The sequence below is a fragment of the Heterocephalus glaber genome, unplaced genomic scaffold (genome assembly GCF_053883595.1).
Source record: "Heterocephalus glaber isolate CG9 unplaced genomic scaffold, H.glaber_assembly_v1.0 deba00000331, whole genome shotgun sequence".
NCBI classification, from domain to species: Eukaryota; Metazoa; Chordata; class Mammalia; order Rodentia; family Bathyergidae; genus Heterocephalus; species Heterocephalus glaber.
The window spans coordinates 56454896-56475716 of record NW_028258142.1 but is presented as its reverse complement, the minus strand read 5'-3'; the positions used below and the strand labels follow the sequence as shown (position 1 = coordinate 56475716).

General features: G+C 45.2%; 1 protein-coding gene across 5 annotated transcripts in view; it reads right to left on the bottom strand.

The window, feature by feature from the left end:
- Positions 1 to 20821, bottom strand: part of Slc35d4 (solute carrier family 35 member D4) — a 108482-nt gene that overhangs the window by 42550 nt on the left and 45111 nt on the right. For all 5 annotated transcript variants that reach the window (XM_004853159.3, XM_021265154.2, XM_021265155.2 and 2 more), the window contains 3 exons: positions 15675 to 15709; positions 10721 to 10790; positions 7298 to 7391 (listed from right to left, as the gene is read on the bottom strand). In XM_004853159.3, the coding sequence (XP_004853216.1) occupies positions 7298 to 7391; positions 10721 to 10790; positions 15675 to 15709 (199 nt within the window). The remainder of the gene's footprint in view (positions 1 to 7297; positions 7392 to 10720; positions 10791 to 15674; positions 15710 to 20821) is intronic.

Genomic DNA, 20821 nt, shown 5'->3' with positions numbered 1-20821 from the left:
GTTGGTAGCTTGTTAAACAACAGAAATGTCTTTTTTTTTTCACAGTTCTAGAGACTGGGAAGGCCAAGATGAAGCTGCCACCAGACTCGTGTCTGGTGAGGGCTGATATCTCATAGATGGCGCCCTCTCTCTGTGTCCTCATAGGGTGGAAGGGGTGAGGCAGCTCTCTGGGGCCTCTTTTATAAGGACACTAATCCCACTCATAAGGACCCTGCGTTTACGAGCTAATCGCCTTTCCAAAGCCTCTTCTCCTGTACCATTGCCTTGGAAATTAGTTTCACCACAAACTTTAGGGAGTCACAAATATTCAGACCACAGCAGAAGGATTTAGTGAATAGTAATCAACATTAGAGAGTCCTCTTTCCTTCCCCTTAAAACACTAGCACCTGGCCACACAGCCCAAGGGAAGACCGGAGCCTCCTCCATGTGTCTCCTCCCATCGATCACTGCCCTCTGGCACAGCTCCGGAAAAGGCTGTTTCACCTACAGCTAGGCCTTCTGTGGACTACTGAAACCTGTTCATCTCATTTCCTTTGTTCTCCAGCACATCTCATCTAAGTCTCTTTATAAATGGCTTTCTTTGTTCCTAGTTTTGAGCACACCCAGGTCTTTTTCCTGGAAAAGATATTATCTTTATGAGATCTGGCTACAGTCACAGCCTTCTACCCACTTCTTCATGGAGTACAGTATTTAGGATTCATCTTCTATGCCCTCCCTCCAGGCTTTTACTAAAACGGTTTCCTTAGAGACTAGCGATGTCCTTGCTCTCGTCTTTTCTCCACGCGGGCTCCTGACCCCTGGGTGGCATTTCTGCACTACTGCTTCTCATCCTTCCTTAACTTCCCCACACTGAGCTCTCCTGCTCCTCCTGCCGTGTGGCTGTCACTTGTCTCTCCTGCTCATTACTGGTGGCCGGTGTGTAGGTGTGTCCCCAGCAAAGCCCCTGCCCCTGCTCTTCTCATCCTCCCAGCAAGCTCTGCTATCAATTCACCTTCCAGACCTCCGTAGGCAAAGCCCAAATGGCCACGAAACCTGGGTTCTCATCCACGTTCCAGCCCAGCTTCCAAGTCAACGCAGCTCCATCTCAACGTTCTGTCACCACACACACTTGTCTGGAGTACATTTCACCAGCTTCACACCCCTCCGGCTCTTTCACCTCACCCCCATTTCTGTCTGTCATGCCATAGATTTCCTGTGTCTGCAGCTACCCACCTTCCAGCACCTTGTCATCTTCCTTGTCTATCACTCCCAATGTTCACTGTCACCATCTACCTCCATCTGTCCTAAAATGATGTATGTGTTATCTAATTCTTTCACGATATCATACAACAATTATAAATTAAATTCGTAAAATTTATTTTCCTTCAAATTGTCACTGAAGGTTGACTTTTTCACCTTTACTCGTGGTTCTATTGCCTTGAGCACTCTTTCCACATGAACCTGCTCAGCATTATTCACCTCTGGTTGGCTCATCCAGAGGTGCACAATGGCCTCCATGGAACTGGGCTGCCTTTGTGTGAGTCTTTGGTACCAGTTTCACCCTGCACCTCCAGGCTCCCCTCCTCCTCTGGTCCAATTTATGTAGCATGTTTCTCCACCTTCTTGTCCCACGAGGCACCAGCACTCAGCCCGGAAGGCCTCACTCCCTTCTTCCGCCTTTCCCATGCACCCCCGTCACCCAGTGTGGCACCAGCTTCTGTGAGCCTCCTCTTGTTACTCTGATCTCCTCCTCTGGTTATAACAGGCCTTAAGCAGACATCGCATGCACAAAGGCATGTCTCCTCCCATGACAGTCAGATACACAACAGGCTTCCCTACAGAAATGCTGATTAGCTAGTAGAACCTCGTTCCACAGAGAGCCCAGAGGCTTTGATATAACAGCCTTCTACTGGCCCCAAAATATAAGATTCTAATATGTCCTAAATCCTACAAACCTGCCAGCTGTTTCAGGCTGACAGTAAATTATGACACAGTTTTCGGGAAGGGACTGGGGGAGGCAACCGAGGCGCCTAGGTTATGATATCTAAGGAAGCACTTGTTCCCTCTGGGTGCTGACTGGTACCACCGGGCCCTGACAGTGAGGCCCACCCTAGTCCAGGCCCTGCATACACAAAAGATGAAACTCTAATGATCAGAAACAAATGGAGCAAAATAAACAGACCTATCCTAAGCAAGCTAAAGAAAAATTATTTCCCCAGGGCAATAACAAGAGCAGACTTGGTTTCCAGGTCTGTCACTGTCTTCAGGGCAGGAAATGGTGACGACAGTTATGGCATTTCCTTCATAGGGGGTGAGTGTCCCTAAGAGGCAGCTTTTGAAGGGCAGTGCATGTTGGACACTCAGGACCCTGGCGGGCTGGGCCACTGGGACACCTTGCCTCCCCTCCTTGCCCTGGCACCAATTCACTTGGGCCCTGGCGGCTTCTTCTCCATGACGCTGAGGGCCCCGTGAGTCTGATACCAACAAGGACAGGGCACAGCTCACGCCAGGACTTAAATCTGCTGGAGAGACCACCAGGGGAAAAATGAAAACTCAGGCCGCCTTGTCCTTATATGTATATCCCCACATTTCACTGCTTTTCTCTTAATCCCATTCACTTTTCCTTCAGTAATCCTTCACATGGCAAGCAGGGTCCCAGGATTTTACAGGGGCAGCAACTGTACACCTGACTTCCTGAAGTTACCAAAATGAAGAGGGAGAAATTTATTTTTAAAGGCTACCAAATATTCTGATATTTTTAGTTCTTAAAATGTTTTGCGAATTTCCAGAGAGAAAATAATAATCATAATAGCCATATAAAATGGTGTAGAAGGCACCTTCCCCCTCGTGGTAGAAGACAATGAGGAAAGCGAGGACCAGAGAGATACGTGGATACCTCCTTGCAGAACTTGGGGACTACGGAGGTGATGAGACACCTTACAAAATGGGTGAGAATGGGTCTTCTGGGAGCCAGGGAAAAAAGGCACCTCAGCCCTGAGGAAGACCTTCCTGCTCAGTATCTTTGAATCTTTGGTGGACTCCAAGTCTCCTCTGGCACTGATGGAACATCCTTCTGAGTCACTTTCTGACCATTCTGGTGCCACTAGAGTCACAATGACATCATGGGAAATGCTAAACAACCACATGCAATTGTATTGGATTTCAAATGTCACAGGTTTGCATGTGTAGATAGATATGTATTCTACCATCTAGGATCACAGCACTTGCTTGCAGTAGAAGAGAAAAAGAAGAGAGATTGCTTGATCTCTGAAAGAGATAGTAATAGCTAAAAGAGACCTTAATGGCTCATCTAATCCAATCCTCGGTATTTAAGAACAATTAGCATTAAACCATGCCAGTCAATTAAAAAGCCTCCATCTTATAAACCTCCCTTGGAGTTTAATGGAAAAATAAAAAGGATGCTCATGGCACTGGCGGTGAAGAGAAAATGTCACCAAATTGTAAAGGACAAGATCTAAGCATGGTGCTTAGAGCACTCACATTTTACAGCTTCCAGGGATGGGTTCTATGCCAGAAAAGTCACCTTTTGTAAATGTAAAAGCAATGGCTCTTTTGTTTTTCTTGAGGTGCTAAGGATTGAACCCAGGGCCTTGTGCATAGCAATCAAGCATGCTACCTTTGAGCTACACAAACCACCTCCCTAAAGTGCAATTGTTTTAATGATCACAATTAATTTAAATGACTGTGGAACCATCACCACAATCCAGTTTTAGAACATTTCCATTACCCAGAAAAACTCCCTCAAGCCTAATGGTAGTCAATTTGTTCCAAGAAAACATCAGGATACATTTTTGTCTCTATAGATTTGTCTTTTCTGGACATTTCACATAAAATGGAATAATATTATGTGTAATGTGTAGCTTCTCTCAGGGATTCACCTCTGTCATAACAATATAAGCATAGCTCATTCCTTATTGTTGGCTAATATCCCAGGGTATGAATAAATGTATCTTGTCTATCCATTTGCTAATAAATTCACATTTATATTGTTTCCAGTTTTTGGCTGTTATGAATAACGCTCCTATAAATATCCATGCATAAGGCTTTTACATTTTCATTTCTCTTGAGTAGATTTGTAAGAATAGATTTGCTGAGTTGTAGTCATTTCCTGCTTAACCTTTTACGAATGTACCAAATTGTTTTCCAAAGTGATGTATCCACATTCCCAGCAGTGCAAGGGTTCCAGTTTTTCCACATCCTCATTTTCAGCCTGTTTGTATCTTGGCATTTAAAGTGTGTCTCTAGTCAAGTCTTGTTTTTTTTTAAAGTCCAATCTGATAATCTCTGTCTTTTGAATAGGGTATTTCATCCATTCACATTTAATGTAATTATTGATATGGCTGCTAGCAACACATTTCTCAGTCCTTACAGATCTGGAAATGTATTTATCTTTCACATCTGAAGTTGGTTTTGCTGTACAACAAATTCTTGGGTGACAAGTTTTTCTTTCAACCTGTGTCATCATACTGCCTCCTGGCTGCTACTGTCTTTGATGAGAAGTTGCCATTAATTGCAGTGTTTTTCCTTCACATATGTACAAATTTTTTTTTTTTTTTTTTTGGTGCTTTTAAGATTTTCTCTTTGTGGGCCGGGGATTTAGCTCAGTGATTTCACTGCCAGCTACGCAAGCGCAAGGACCCGAGTTCGATCTCCAGTACCAAAACAAAAAAACATTTTCTCTTTGTTTTCTAGCAGTTTTACTAGAATTTGTCTAGGTAAGTTTCTTTTTTGTTATTGTGGCTTCCTGAGCTCACTGGGTCTATAAGTTAATTTTTTTTTTTTTTTTTTTTGGTACTGGGGATCGAACTTGGGACCTTGCGCTTGCAAGGCAGGCGGTGGAACCACTGAGCTAAATCCCTGACTCTGTAAGTTAATTTTTTTCATCAAATGTAGGCTTTCTGCCAATATTTCTTCAGATAGTTTTTCTATCCCTGTCTCCTGTTCTTCTGGGATTGTCATTCCACATATGTTGCTATCCTTCATCGACTACAGGTCTCTGAGGTTCTGTTCACATTTTTTCAACTTTTTAAAAAAACATCTTTCTTACAAAGATTGAATAATTGATTTTGCTGGACCTTCTGGTTCATTTACTCTTTCTTCTTCCATCTGAAATCTGTCGTTGAGTCTCTAGAGAATTTTCATTTGTTATATTTTTAGAATCCAGAATTTCCATTCTTACCTTTAAAATAATTTCTACCTCTTTATTGAATTTTATATTCACTGAGCCTTTAATCCTTTAAACATGGCTGCCTTCCAATCTCTGAACATATTTAAGTACTTTGCATTGCTCTTTGCCTAAATCCTATATCTATGGAGAGTCATTCATAGCTGGTCTCTATGGACTGTTCTTTTCCTGCACACAGACCACATTCTGCTTCTCTAAATGTCTCTAATTTTTGGTTGAATACTGGGCATTTAAGACAATATATGGCAGCAACTGGATTCAGATATTTCCCACAAGAACTGTTATTGTTGCTTTGCTTATTTAGTAATTTTTCTAAGACTAAGTCTGTGAAATCTGTCTTCCAAATAAAGTACAGTTGCTGATATCTGTATTAATTTTTTCCCTTGTTTCTAGGGGTCATCTCTATGTCGAACAGCTTCGTGTTCTGGCAAAGACTAGTCTGGGGTTTTCCTCAAACACCTCATGCCAGAAAGGCTTCTTCTCTTCACCCTTGATTCTGTGTGTGGGCTTCGGAGCTTGTTCAAACCTCAGGCTGTGTTCATGTCTGCCTTGGCCTTTGCTTCTGGCTGCCGGCTGTCTCACATGTCCTGTGAGTGTGCACACAGGAGCCACTGGCCAGGGGATGCATGGGTGTCCTGGCCCTGCTCCATCTCCACAGCTCATGCACACAGACCAAGTTCAACCTGGGATACAAGGAGAGCTAGGAAGTCCCTAATGGCTCTCTCATCTCCCAGAGCTACTTAAGTCACCAGCAAGACCACTGGTCCATTGGTTGATCCAAAGAAGACTCTAAACTCAAGCTATGGGACTACTGGCTTCTCCTGCCCATCTACCACCAATCCTCCCAATGATAGGGCCCCTTCTGGAAGCAGCAGCAAAGCTGTGGTTTCCACAGTCCACTCTGCTCTGGCTGGACCATCACAATGTAAAGCTTGCAGGGAGGAGGGAAGTACATCATGAACCCTTTCAGCTCCTACCCAAAGCTCAGTAGTCTCCATGAACAAATGCTCCTGAGGCTGTTTTATGCCTGGAATCAATTTTCGGAGTGTGGAAATGAATGCTGTGAACAGTCTTTCTCCAAATTTCTAGTTGGTGTTGGAGAAGAGACTTTGTCAATCTCTTCACTCTCTCATGCTAGAAATCAGTATCTCAAGCATTTTTACATTCTGCTGGAACCAGAATTATTAATGCTATTAAAAGTAGACCATGTAGGGCCGGGGATTTAGCTCAGTGGTTTCGCTGCCTGCTGCGCAAGCACAAGGACCCAACTTCGATCCCCGGTACCAAAACAAAGTAGACCATGTAGGTGAAAATATCACTGTTGAATCTTATTTCCAAAGAAACATTTGTGGTTTTTCTCCCCAGGGGAAAAAACCCCCAATTCCCCCCACTGCAAAATGAGTGAAGGCACAAACTTCAATGATTACTTCATTAGATGAAGCTGACTGGGAAATCTCACTCCTCAGAAGCAACAGCTCTGGCCCTGGACCTTGACTCCTTCCAGATGACACAAGGGATAGACTTGAGGGAAATAAAGCCGGCCAGTAGAAAGAAGCTTGTCCCCAAGCATTGCCATTCCAACAGTGCCTCCCATTGCTGCTAGGCTGCTTCTGTCCCTTTGCAGTTCCTCCACCTCTTTCTTTTATTGTGCTTTGGCCATGGTCATTCAGACACACCGTGGCCATTCTTGTAACAGTTCCTCTTCTGAAGGCTTCATCCAAGCCCCGAAACCTGGACATTCCTGCAATTGTTCCTTCCTCAGGCTGAGTCCTCTTGTATAAGTCACTTGAGCTCTGGACACCCCCAGGAAGGAATAAGAACTGCCCTGGGCACCTAGAAGTCCAGTCCCTTAGGGCTGGAGATGGCTCAAGGGATCACTTACCAAAGCTCTCATTTTCTGACACGTAAAGGAAGGCTCATGGAAGTTAAGGGGGCTAGCCCTGGTCATATTCTGGCAGTGTGATAACGATGGAATCTGCCACGCTGAGCAAATAGGGAGAAGGCCTCAGGAACTGCTCCCCAGTTAGGCAAAAGATCAGGCTGAGGGCAGATGACTGAGGACACCACGGCACAAGCCCAAGACAGAGCTCCCCCTGCCCACCCCTCTCTTACCTTAGCCAAGAAGACCCAGGATGCACACTGCCCAGGGGCCATGAGGCTCTGCAGCTTCACTGTGCTCAGCATGAGCAGGAACCCGAGAACCCCACTGGGAGGAGAAGACAGTTTCTAGTTAGTGGAGGTGTCTTTCTCTGGCCATCAGCTCACTAGTTTCCATTCCATTTTACCAGTCAAGTTCTGATGATTACACAACCTCTTCACAACCTGCGTTTCCCGGTCATCTCTGGGTAAAAACAGCCAAGACTTAGAAACCCATAAAGCTTTACTTTTTCCGGCTCCCGGAATGAGCACATTTCATTGCGGGGATGGAATGCAGAAATTTAAGAGGTCTCTGGCTAAATCACGGAAACACAAAAAGTACAGATGATGGCTTCTGCTAAATCCTGTATTAGCTCTAGAGCTTGGTGCTTATCAAGGGAGGATCTTAATTTCATTTAAGCAAAGCAAACTGGCAGGTGTGATTTCCAGTTCTCTGTGACAGAAGAGGTCTGGACGGGGCCCTGGCCTGAAGGGAGGGCTGCTTCCAGCAACACTGGCTGAGGACACAAGTCCCCGGCCAGGCCAACCTCCACAGAAGCCTCGCATTGGAAGTGACGCCAGGCACCTGCATGGGAAGGGAAAGAGCCCAGCTGCACTGGGTGTAGCTTTCACTGGAAACTTAAAGTGGGAGAGTGAGGGATGTGATTGTACTCCAAGCCGGAGAGGGGGTCACATGAGCTGTACTTCGTTTCTACCCGCTGCACACCCCGCCCCAAGATCGGCTTTGCGCTTCCCTGTGACCTTTATCACAGTCGCTGGTGTGTGGCCCCAACTGGATCACAACTGAGAGAGAAGGGCAGGGCTTGGCCTGCTCATTGTATTTGCCCCCCAAAGAGCTAAGAGTGGTTTGTTCATAGCAGGTATTAAGTAAATGTCAGGTTGCATCGAAAGCAGGGTGAACTGAATCAAACACAGCTGGGGTCAAATTTCAGAAATGCCTACTGCACTTCATCCGATGAGACTGGTTTCACAGCCACATTCTTGGCATCAGGTTCCCCCAGAGACCCGCAAAGTTGTTCACATTTGCATCTGCAGTCATGGCAGGCTGGATGGCTGCAGTTGGAGACAGCGAGTCTAACACCGCAAAGGCAAAGAGGCCCCATGGGCAAGCAGCTCTCACGGATCAGACCAAGCGGTCTGTAGTCCTACTCTTAGCTGTGCTCACTGACCCTGTGACCTTGACCAAATCTCTGCCCACCCCCACCCCCTTTCCCTTAAGTTCCTAAAGTAGGAGTAAGTAAAACAGACTTCATCCTGCCTTATAGGACCCAGAGACTTAGCTCCAAAGTTTTCCTTTTTTAACAAGGAAACTGAGGCCCGGGTATAGTTAGAAGCCAGGTTTCCATGGCTCTTGGAGCCTCACCAAAGTCATGAGTCCTTGACCAGCTGGAGAGAGTGAGATGCCCTGGTTGCCCGTGGCATGAGGCAGGGTAAAGCCCCAGGGCTCCTCTTCAGTGGCTCCCACCCCTTCATCCGAGGAGGGAACCACATCCCAAGTGCTGTCCAGCCTCACATACCTCCTTGCCCTTTAGTCTTTGCCTCCCCACTCCCTCCTGCCAGAGGAAGGACCTGCTGCCCTGTCCCCTCAGGGCAAACCATGGCCAGGAGACACCAGTTCCAGTTTGAAACCAATGCGCTGAGAGAAGCGGCCAGGACTCTCTTCCCCTGCCTGACTTGTTAGTCTGGGAGACATTTCTGCATCACTCACAGATTCCCTCATCTTTCTCCTCCACTTTCAGCTCTTCCACCACTTGCTAGGGAGGAAGATCTGAAAAGCACAGGGAGGTCCCCCGAAGCAAAGGAGCCTGGGAACAAGAGATACCCTGTTGGTGGGGTCTCCAGATCCTGGCTACTGTGTCCCCTCGGGTCTCCATGACTCCTGCTGGGCTCCCCTGAGACCTCCTGAAGGTGACACTTCTCAGAGATATGGCCTGGGAGGAGCCACTGAAAAGATGTGGGAAAACTGGACACATTTTAAAAGAGGTCACACTTTGTACTGAAGCCAAGAGGCAGGGGTAACATGTAACAGAGAGTTAAATCAATTTAAGCAAGGATCTCCAAATCTTTAAAGGAAAAAGACCTGGTTTATCATGATGGGTTATAAGAAAGCAGCAGATCAGGAGGGGCAGAAATAAAGCCAGAATATCACAATATCAACCCACAAAGCCAACACCAATGAGCTGTGAACATCTGTTCTGTTTCAAATATCCAAACAACTGTTGACCTTCCCTCCATACCTGCCTGTTTTTGCCACCAAATAATCACATTCAAAGGGAAACAGACCACAGGCCCCAGAGGAGCGCTAAGACACATGCTGTGGAATCCCAGCTAAGGGCAGGCAAACAGGCCTCACCAAAGTGATAGGAGCTGGGAGGACACAGCCCGTTAGTGCTTTCCTGAAACTCTCTGAGGGTGATAAATAAAAGCATCTGGAGGCTAAAATGCAGAAAACTCTGTAATACTGCATCTTTTTTTCCCCTTTGCCCTGAACACCTGAGGGGCACGACATACTCCATGAGAAACCCTACCTCCCACTTCTCCACAAAGACTTGCTGCTTCACAGGATACCCCTTATTGTGTTCAAACAGAGTACTTACAATGGATCTGAGCAGGTAGTAACAGTGGCCACCATGTATTGGGCCAGGCACAATGGTTAAGGCTTTATATACATATTTGATCTGATGCAAACAATAACCCTCCATTGGTATTGTTTTTCCATTTTACAGATTTTACACAATTAGCAGCAGCAATCCTGGGATTCAACCCAGGTCTGCCCTTTCCACCACATCAGAACATAAGCTGTTTGTTTGTTTGCTTTTGAGACAGGGTCTTGCTATGTAACTCAGGGTGTCCTTGAGCTCACTATGTACGCCAGACTAGCCACAAACTCTTGCTGATCCTCCTGCTTCAGCCTCCTGTGCTGGGATTACAGGCGTGTGCCACCATACCCGGCTTAGTTTCATCAATTTTAACTTTTTTTTTTCTTTTTTTTTTTTTGGTACAAGGGATTAAACTTGGGCCCTTGTGCTTGCGAGGCAGGCGGTGGAACCACTGAGCTAAATCCCCAGCCCAGTTTCATCAATTTAATACACTGAAGTTCTGAGATTTGCTTGTGGAGAGAACAGACTGGGAGAAGCCACCTCTTCAGTAAGTTTGAAAACCACTGCCTGTGTACAGGCCAGGGGTCCTCACTGTACCCAGGCCAACCCTGAGCACCCATAGGTGTCCAGGGAAACCTGCTGGGGACGGAAGGAGCTGCTTCCCAGCCGAATCCGCCACTGCTGGCTTCTGGCACTCACTCGGGTCACTGGCAGTGACTGAGGACTTCACAGAGACAGAGACATGGAGGGACACTGGAATGGGTGAGCTCAGGGTTACCTGGCACAGCAGCTGCTGTGGAATCTGTAGAAATACAGGAACGGGAAGTCCAGGACGCTGAAGAGGTCACCTGCGGAGCACAGCCATGGTATGACAATGGGCCCCTATACTCCCCATGGGCCTCTGCACCACTGTCCTGAGAAACCAAGGTGAGGATGTGTAGCAGAGCAGCCCTCCACCAATGAGCTGTCTCACGCTGATTCCCCAGGGACTCTGCTATTGGCAGTGCTGTTTAATACGAACAACCACATAATAATAATGCCTGTCTGGTGACAGCCTGCCTTGTGCAGGGGCCTCTGCTAGAAGCTTTATGCCTTTATCTCCTTCAATCTTCACAACTCTGTGAGGCTTTGTTGTCCCCATTTAAACTGGAGCTCAGGGAAGAGAGGTACAAAAGATTGCATAAGTCTTGAACCACAAAGACAGAATGTGCACCCCAGTAAATCCAGATCCCTGCCTCTCTGTCCCAGGAACAATGTGGGGTGGGGGGAGTCTTCTCTTAGGATTTTTCTTTTTCTTATTTTTCAGCCTATGTCTAAAAAAAGAACATGAATGCATTCCCCTGACATCTTTTTTTCATTTTTGTGCTTAATTACTGCACAAACAGCACAGAGGCCAGACCCATTGAGCATACTCATTTTAGTTTAAGGTCCAAGGGTCACATTTATTTCTTGTGAAGTAAGATCATTCTTTTACTTCTACTTGGGGCAAGAGGAAATAATCACACTTATTGGCTGCTTCCCTCTCTGGAATTTGAACTTGGTCGCAAACAAGAAGTCAGGAGATGAAAAAAGCAGAAAGCCTTCCACAAAATGTCCTGAGAAAAGGAATAAGCATTTCCACAATGGAGAGCTTTATCCTTCCACACGTGGAATTCCTGACACTCAGCAGGAGCTCGGGATCCTGGGGCTTGGTCTGCCTCTCAGTCCTGGTGGACTGCAGTTCCCTGAGCATCCTGGGTATGTCATGTGTGCGGTGGGATGTGTAGGCACTGTACCCTTCTCTACCGTGCCAACTAATTAAGGATTTCAGAAGGAGAGATGTAACAGCTTCTGCACCTCCTGGGAGACTGAGTGATCTCACATGATTCATCCATCTATTGGAAAGGCAGTTCCAAGTTCTATTTCTTCAGAAAGTTATTTCTTATTGTGACTGTTATCTTTGTCCACATATGTATGTGTCCAAGGTTTCTTGGAATTTTGTTTTCTTGCAGCCTGGCATTCCTGTTCTCCTTGGGCCATGATTCCACTGAAGCCTTTACCTCCGATCAGGACCCATGGTGGTGGAGAGAACTTATAAAAGACACCCTTGCGCTGGGGATGTAGCTCAGTGGTTCCGGCGCCTGCTTTGCAAACACAAGGACCCGAGTTCAATCCCCGGTACCAAAAAAAAGAAAAGAAAAGAAAAGACACCCTTGGGCACAGCTCTCTAGGGCAGAGTGAGCACTCGTGTGTTCTGAGGTCCCTTTCCCCGCAGAAGTGACAGCCAAGGTGACCCTGAGGACTCAAGAGTGGCAGGCGCTGCTCGGTCATATGGAAGGGACAACTGAGAAGAATCTGTCCATCTCCCGGGCAGCTGCTGGCTCTTGGCTCCTTCCCAAGTGCCCCCCTCTCACTATGACAGGAAAGCAGTGGTCATCGTGACAGTGAGGAATGGCAGAGGGTGATCAGTCAGACCCAGGACCTTGAGATCCCTCCCCCTGGCTATGCCTGGCCTTGGCACCCCGTCTTTCAGCGGAAAAACCCCTGGGGGCGAACTGGACTCACAGGTGTGCTGGCAGTTTTAGAGCCCAGCCCAGGCTTTGGAGGGGGTTGGAGGAGCAGAGGAACAGTCCGGGGTACCCTGGGAGGGAGGGAGGCAAAGAACTCAAAGTCCTAAGGAATTCGTCAATCAGATCATAACTCCTACCCAAATCCCAAAAACTGATCCTGTAAATTACTGAGAAAGAGCATAGCCTGCCCACATCCTTGAGCCAGGCCTAAAACCTTTACACATTCCTCACACAGCACCTAGTTCACTCTGTGCCTCTCTCCCCATCCCCCAGAACTGCCAATGCTTTAGGACAGCCATGCTATTACATTCCCCCTTGTCCACTGTGTTAGCACTGTACCTAGCATGGAGCAAACACTGCTGAACACAATGTATCTGAAAGGCCTGTGTATTTCTTGCTCTCCTTTAAGAGAATGTTCCCTGGTTTCTCACTGGCTGTGTGGTCCTCAATTTCCAGCTGGCCCCAAACATTTCCCCTTTTATATATTCACCCTGCCCTTCTCTTACTAAAGTAGCACCTATACCCAGTACTCAGGAGGCTGAGGCAGGAGGATCACGAGTTTGAGGTGAGCCTGGGCTACATAGTGGATTCAAGGCCAGCCTGAACCACATAGTGAAACCCTGTCTCAAAAAACAAAACAAAACAAAAAACTAGCACAATTAGGGTGCATTCCAGCCCCTACATGGCAAGAATTAGTGACTGTGGTAATGAAGCTTAATTGTCAACTGGATGGGCTTAGGGGCCTCCTAGGGGATAGTAAAGCACACTTCTGGCTATGCCTCGGTAGGCCATGAGGACGTGACCTTGGGGACTATATCTGGTCCCTCCCCCCGCCCGCTTGGCACTGTTCCCCTGCTCTGCTTCCCAAATGAACACCATGAACTGAGCAGCTTTGTTCCACCTTCCTCTTCTACCATGATGCTTCTGCCTTAGAACCACTGACCATGGACTAAACCCCCTTAAAATCTGAGCCAAATTAAATCTCTCCTTTACATTGTGGGTGTTGAGTATTGTGTCCCAGTAACAGGAAAGCTGGCCAGTACAACAACCCTGAGGAGGTTGTAGTGCAGTGGCTGGCTGGCCCTGACCCCATGAGAGTTCAGCCCAGGGCCATAAACACTGCAGAGATGCTCACAGCCAACAGGTCCACACTGCCTTGCTCCGAGCTGCATGCTGGTGCATCGAGCAAGTAACTGGAGGGCTGGCAACATGCTTGGTAGGCAATGTGTGGCTGAAGCTCCAGCTCAAACTGTGCTAAGGCAGGAGGGGACCGTGCTTCTCTGAAGATTATAGAGCAAGGAAGTGCCATGGTGACAAGTGTGACACAGTCCTGCCATGTTCAAGACTAACTGAGAGCACACTCCTCATGCCTTTGCCACACTCATGCCTCCGCCACTGGCGGAAATGTGGAGTCAAGCACTGCTTGCTTTGGCTCATGTATGGGCACCGGGCAGCCCAGGTTCCAAGGTCATCTCAGGGTCAGACTCCTGAGGTCTCCCTGCTCCTCTGGCTCCTTGAAATTCTCTCTGGACACCACAGCAGAGGGGCTCCATAAAAATATGAAGTGCAAAATTTAAACATAGGGAGAATTCTCTACTGCTCAAAAAGTCTGAGGGGAAAGGAGGGGCCTTCTCAAGCAAGGTGTGGGGATTCTTGGAGCCTCTACATGAATCATGAGGCCCAAAGGACAAGGAAGAAATTTCACCTACCCAGAACCCAATCCAGTGCCCAGCCCATGGAGTCCTGCCTGACCCCACACACAGCAAGGGTGCATCTACAAAGACCATGCCTCTAGTCCTCATAGGGGAGGAAGGAGGGAAGCTCAGGCAAAAGGGCCATCTGGAGACCATTACTCAGCAGAAGAGCTCAAATGAAACAGTGGTGAGGTTATAGAAATACCAGAATCTCACACTGCTGGTGGGAGTGACCAACGGCACAAACACTGAACTTTCTTAGAAAATTAAACACAAATCAACTCTAAGATCCAGTGATTCAGTTTTATCTGCTGCAACTTTATTATCACCACCATGAGCTAATATCACCAGGACCCATCAAAATCCAGGGCAACTGATTCCCCAGGTCTTCCGAATCAAAGCTTCTGTCGTCCTTCACACCAGATTCCTACCATAATATCCATGTGCCCTCACTGTCTGCTCTGATGTCTGCTCTGAGTTTATCTGGAAGCGATGTGCCTGAGTTGTGTACTGCACAACTTCAGGGGGAAGGAACAGGGATAAGGTGAGGGAGGAGTGTCAATCTGATTGGCTTTGGGATCGGCCCTGGGGATTGGCACTTAGAAGTGAGGCCTCTGGGAGGTAACCAGGATTAGATAACGTCATCATCAAGGCAGGGGCCCCGTGACTGGACATGGGCGCCTTTCTACAAGGGAGGGAGACTAGAGGAAACTCAGGATTTGCCAGCAAGAAAGACATCACCAGCTATGACCCCGTGACCTTGGACCACGACTGGGAGCCCAGATAAACCTCTTTTCTTTATAATTTCCCCAGTCTGTGTGCTTGTTATTAGCAACAGAAAATGGAACCATAAGACTGCAAAGCCTTTCAAAGTGAAAAAAGCATGATGGAGTAGAGCACTGTGGGTAATTCCTGAATCTAAGCAGCAGCTCTGGAGCAACGGAGGCAGCAATGGTGTGAAAATGAGCTCTAAAGACTGACTTTACGCTAGAATTGTGCAAACTGGATGGTGACATATAATGTAAAGATTTACAAAATGAGGTCAGCTGGAAATAGAATGAATTTGAACTTTTTTCAGCAAATCCTTTAGCACCAGAACTACAGAGCAATTCTGGACCCTTGGGGGAAGGAATCTGAAGAGAGCAAAGCAAGCACTAGTTTACTTGGCAGGTAACGGACACTTCTGTATACCTGAGACGGACATCACCAGAAGATGCAAGGGTATCCAAATTCAGGCAGGGTGACAGTTAGCTCCTGGGCAGTAAGTCCATGTCTTCCTTTTCGTTTTAATTACTGGTGGTGCTGGGGATGGAACACAGGGCCTCATGCTCCACCACTGAGCTGCAGTCCAGCCTGCTTAGTGAGTTATCAAAAGCACTGCAAATATGTGACCACATTCTCTTCTGGGTATCTGTGGGATTAGTGCCAGGCCCAGAGCACACTGAACTCTCTCTCTCCCTCTCCCCCCCTCCCTCTCTCTCTCTCTCACCTGTGGGATGAGACGCCAAAGCCAGGAGTGCCACACTGAAAAACAACAGCACAATGGTTAGCGGAGCTCCTTCAGCATGGGTAAAATAATAAAACAAAGAGCATTAAAAAACAAAAACAAAGTTTCAGCCATTCTATTTTTGTTTGTTTGTTTGTTTCAGGGTCTTGCTCTGTAATTCAGGCTGGCCTTGAACTCACTATGTAGCCCAAGCTGGTCTCGAATTCCTGGCAATCCTCCTGCCTCAGCCTACTACTTACTGAGTGCTGGGATTACAGGCTTGTGCCACCATACCTGGCAAGCCTTTCTACTTGAAAAGTTAAATTTGCCTGAAAGCAAATTACCCACAGCAGCTGGCCCCATCCTTCCCAAACCCAACTCCAGAGAGTAAAAGGCCCTTGGGATATCCCAGGTTTTCACAAAAGGACTGAATCCAGCCGTGGGACAGACTTAGGGTCTCCTGTCCCACCTGCAGGTCAGTTGTGCCACTGTTCTTGGCCCCGGCTGCCCCTATTATCACCCTCACCTAATTCACCAAGAGTATTTGAAAGCTAAACAAAGCAAACTCCAAATTACAAGTCAGTCACAATCTGAAAGCATCAAAGTATATTTTTGCTGTAAAATAACTGTAGAGCCGGACATGGTGGTGCACACCTATACTCCCAGCATTTGGGAGGCTGAGGCAGGACTATCACTTTGAGGTTGAGGCCAGCTTGGTCTACACAGAGAGTTGAAGGCCAGCCTGGACTACACAGTGAGACCCCGTCTCAAAAAAGATAACAACAAGACACAACTCACGCAAGACTGGAGACGGCAGTCGAACGCTTTGCCATCTTGTTTTCTTTAGAACACACATAACCTGTACATGCTCCAGTTTTAGCTCCCTAGCAGAAGTTATTGCTCTTATCACAGAATAGGAGGGGCCTCTCTTCATCTCCAAATAGCCCCCAAATCCCATCATCAGGATCACTCCAAAGGGTGACCCTAAAATAAAAATTAGGGGGGTAGAGCCAGGGATTTAGCTCAGTGGTTCTGCTGCCTGCCTCGCAAGTGCAAGGTCCCAAGTTCAATCCCCGGTACCAAAACAAACAAACAAACAAACAAAAAATTAGGGGGTTAGCAATAAAAAAAAAAGAAATCACTGAATCAAAGAGTTGGAGATCAAAACAAGGTTGAGAAAACACCTCACCCCAGAAAGAATGGCTGCTATCATGAAATCAACCAATAACAAATGCTGGCGGGGGTGTGGGGAGAAAGGAACCCTTCTCCATTGTTGGTGGGAGTGCAGACTGGTGCAACCACTGTGGAAATCAATATGGAGATTCCTCAAACAACGAGGACTGGAAGTCCCATTTGACCCAGCTATTTCCCTGCTGGGTATCTTCCCAAATCAAAGAGTTGGTTCTCTAAGCCCTATTTGGAATTTTGCAAGTATAGTTTTGTTGTTATTGTTGTTGTTTTGAGACAGGGTCTCACAGTGTGGTTCTGGCTAGCCTGGAACTTGCAGTGGTCCTCCGGACTCTCCTGCCTCGGCCTCCTGAGTGCTGGGATTACAGGCATGTGTAATTGGCTGCTGGCTGCAGGTGTAGCTTAACCTGCCCCCAGGTCTTCCTCTCTGTCTTCCTTGGGAACAAGAACCACATCGTATTCCTCTCTGGATTCCAGTGCTAGTAGTGTCGGGCACACAGAGGGGCTCACTGTGTGTTCTAACACACTGCATTGCCTCTAGGTGTAGTTGTGGTGAGAAAATGTTTGAAGAAAAAATAAAACTTGAGGCCCCCTATAGTTCCAAAGTTATAAATTACATGCAAATTCTGAGGAAGTTATTCTAACAAAAAGGTATACCAAGCCAGGCAACCAGCAGATCTTTAAATTCACTCATTCAACAAACGCTGAGTGCCTAGTATTTGTCAGGGACTGTTTTAATATCTGCGAAGACAGAATGAACAAAATACAAGAGATCCCTATGGTCTCAGAAAATAGAACAGAAAACATGACACTATGCTCTCCACATGCTAAACTCCAGGATATTTCTTCAGTTTCAGGAAGTCATACACAGAGAGAATGCCTACTTCCTGGTCACACATCCACAAAATCTTATCTGCAAAATAAGGAGATGCAGAATGAACAAACAGCGGAAGAGGCTCCCCTGCCGCCATTCCAAGCTCCTAGGGCAGAGAAGGTGAGCCACGCGGGTGCCAGAAGCACCCCCCTACACCCCCGTGGAAATGAGAAGACACGTAAACAAGCCTCAGAAACAGACTTCCAGATCACCTACAGCAGCCCCAAAGAGAAACGAGATGGAACAATCTGATACTCAACTACCTGGACTCCCTGAACTGGCAACAAAAGAGGATCTGGAAAAAATGAAATCAGAAATAATTTCTCAGATAACACCAAAGATTGTGCCCATAGTGTAAGACATGATTAATAAATCTAGAGAGGACACAGATGAAAAAATAGAGGATCTGAGGAACATGATGGAATCCCAACATAGGAAAAAAATGGAATCCATAAAACAGATGCAAACAGATTTCCAGGAGATTAAAAACTCCATTGAAAGTCTAGGCAGCAGAATGAACCAATGTGAGGACAGAATTTCAGATACAGAAGATAAGATTGCAATTAGTGACCAGGAAAAGAAAAATTGCTGCAAAATTGAAAGGGACCATGAGAAATCAATCCAGCAGCTGTTAGGCGATGCAAAGAAGAATAACATAAGACTGATTGGAGTCAATGAAGAAAGAGGAGAGAGTGCAGATGACATAAAAAAATTGTTCACAGAAGTGATGCCAGAAAACTTCCCAAGGAGGGGAAAAGAACTTGACATACAGATACGTGAGGCATATAGGACTCCAAATAGCCTTGATCAAAAAATATCTACACATAGGCATATAATAGTTAGGATTCCAAAAATCCAACCGAAGAACAAAATTCTACAAGCAGTGAGAGAAAAGAAACAAATCACATACAAAGGAAAGCCCATCAGAATCACAGCAGACTTCTCAATGCAAACCCTCAAGGCAAGAAGAGCTTGGAGTGATGTATTTCAAACCCTAAAGGAGAACAGCCTACAACCCAGATTGATGTACCTTGCAAAACTATCTTTCAAAATTAATGGAGAAATAAGATATTTTCATGATAAAGAGCACCTTAGGAACTTCATGAATACCAAGCCAGCACTCCAAAAAATTTTAGACTATATCCTAGGAAAAGACAATGAGGATCACAACCCCAGGAAGCCCAGCAGAAAGAATCCATTGGGCATGACAAATTAAACACAAAGGGGGAGAATCCAACAAAAAGAAAAAGTCATGACAAGGCTTTTTAAACTTTTAACTTCATCTCCCTAATGAGTATATAATTCAATCTTGTTATTGTTCATGATTAGTATTTTTCTGATTCTAGTGTTGCACACCTTTCCTTGTGCTGTACTGGCTATTTATCATCTTCTTGTGTCTACTTTTTAATTGGGTTGTCTATTAATGAGCTGTAAGAGTTCTTTATATATTCTGGTCATAGGTTATATGCATTGTAAATATGGTCTGTTTAAGGACTACTTTTCATTTTACGATGTCATTTAAAGTTCTAAATTTTGATGGAATCTCATTTATCAATTTCTTTCTTTTATACATCATGTTTTTTGTATCCTAGGACGTTCTTGCCTACCCTAAATTCATAAACATTTTCCTTTATAATTTCTTCTTCAAGTTTTATACATTTAGCCATTCATATTTAGGTTCATAGATCCTTTCAAGTTATTTTTATGTATGGAAATACAGGGTTGAGGTTAATTTTTTATATACAGATACCAGGTGTTCTAGTGCCATTTGCTGAAAACACTATCTTTTCCTCGGCTCTTGAATTGAGTTTATATTCTATAAAACGTTAATGTTAAGTAATCTTTCAAAACTCAGTGGACCATATATGTGTGGTCCTATTTCTAGATTCTCTGTTTTATTCCAATGATCTATATGTCTTTCCTTACACCAACATTGCCTTGATTACTGTAGCTTTAGAGGAAGTCTTAAAATTAGGTACTAAACGTCTTCCAACACTGTTGTTGTTTTTTTTTTACTTTTCTAGGTCCTTTGAACTCCTACATAACTTTTAAATTTCAATATCCAATTCTTCATTTATAGCAAGTATACACAGACCTGAATTTTTATATATACCTTGTGTTTTCTAATCCTGCTAAATTCAAATACAAGTTCTAGGGGCTCCTAGAGATTTCTTAGTATTTTCTCTGTAGATGATCATTTCATCTACATATAAAGATTTTGCTTCTACCTTGCCAATCCTATCCTAATTGTGTCATTTTATTGTCAGACTATTTTGGTTTGGGCCTATGTTTCAAAGTTTAATGGACAGATGAAGAGTAAGCATATCTGCCCTTGTTCCCCACCTTAAGGAGAAAGCATTGTTATCTTCTCCATTCATATAAGGCATTCTCGCTGGAAGTATGGAGTACATGTCTTTAATCTGTTGAGAAGTTTCTGTTCTACTTCTAGTCTCCTGATAGCTTTTACCATGAACAGCTGTAGAATTTAGTCCAATACTTTTTCTCCAACTAGTGACAGGATCATATGGCTTCTTCATTTCCTCTGTTAAAATGATGACTTTTGGGGGTGGATCTTCCAATGCTGAACCAACACTGCCATCCCTATAATAAAACCACTTTCTACATACTGCCAGATCTGACTTCTAATAGTTTGTTTTGTTAAACAAATTTCTATCTATGTTCATACTTTTTTTTTCTATTATCTTTATCCAGTTTTAGGATTAGCACAATGTTATTTTCCTAAAATGAGCGGAGAAGTGTTCCTTCTTTTTTCTGCTTTAAATGTTTGATATAATTTATCAGTTAAAATGTATATAAGCCTGCTGTTGTCATATAGGTAGGTTTTCAAGCTAGGAATATACTTTCTTTAATAGGTGCTATTCAAATTTTATATTCCCTCCAGAGTTAGTTTCATTAATTTGTCTTCCCAGGTACTTCTTAGAAGTTGTCAAATTTATTTCAAAACAGATTTTTGAAATATGCTTTCTATATCCTTTTAAATTCTGTAAAATCTGTGGTAATGTCTCCTAGATCTTGATATTGTAATTTTAAAAATATATAATTGATATTGTATAATAGGAAGTAAAGG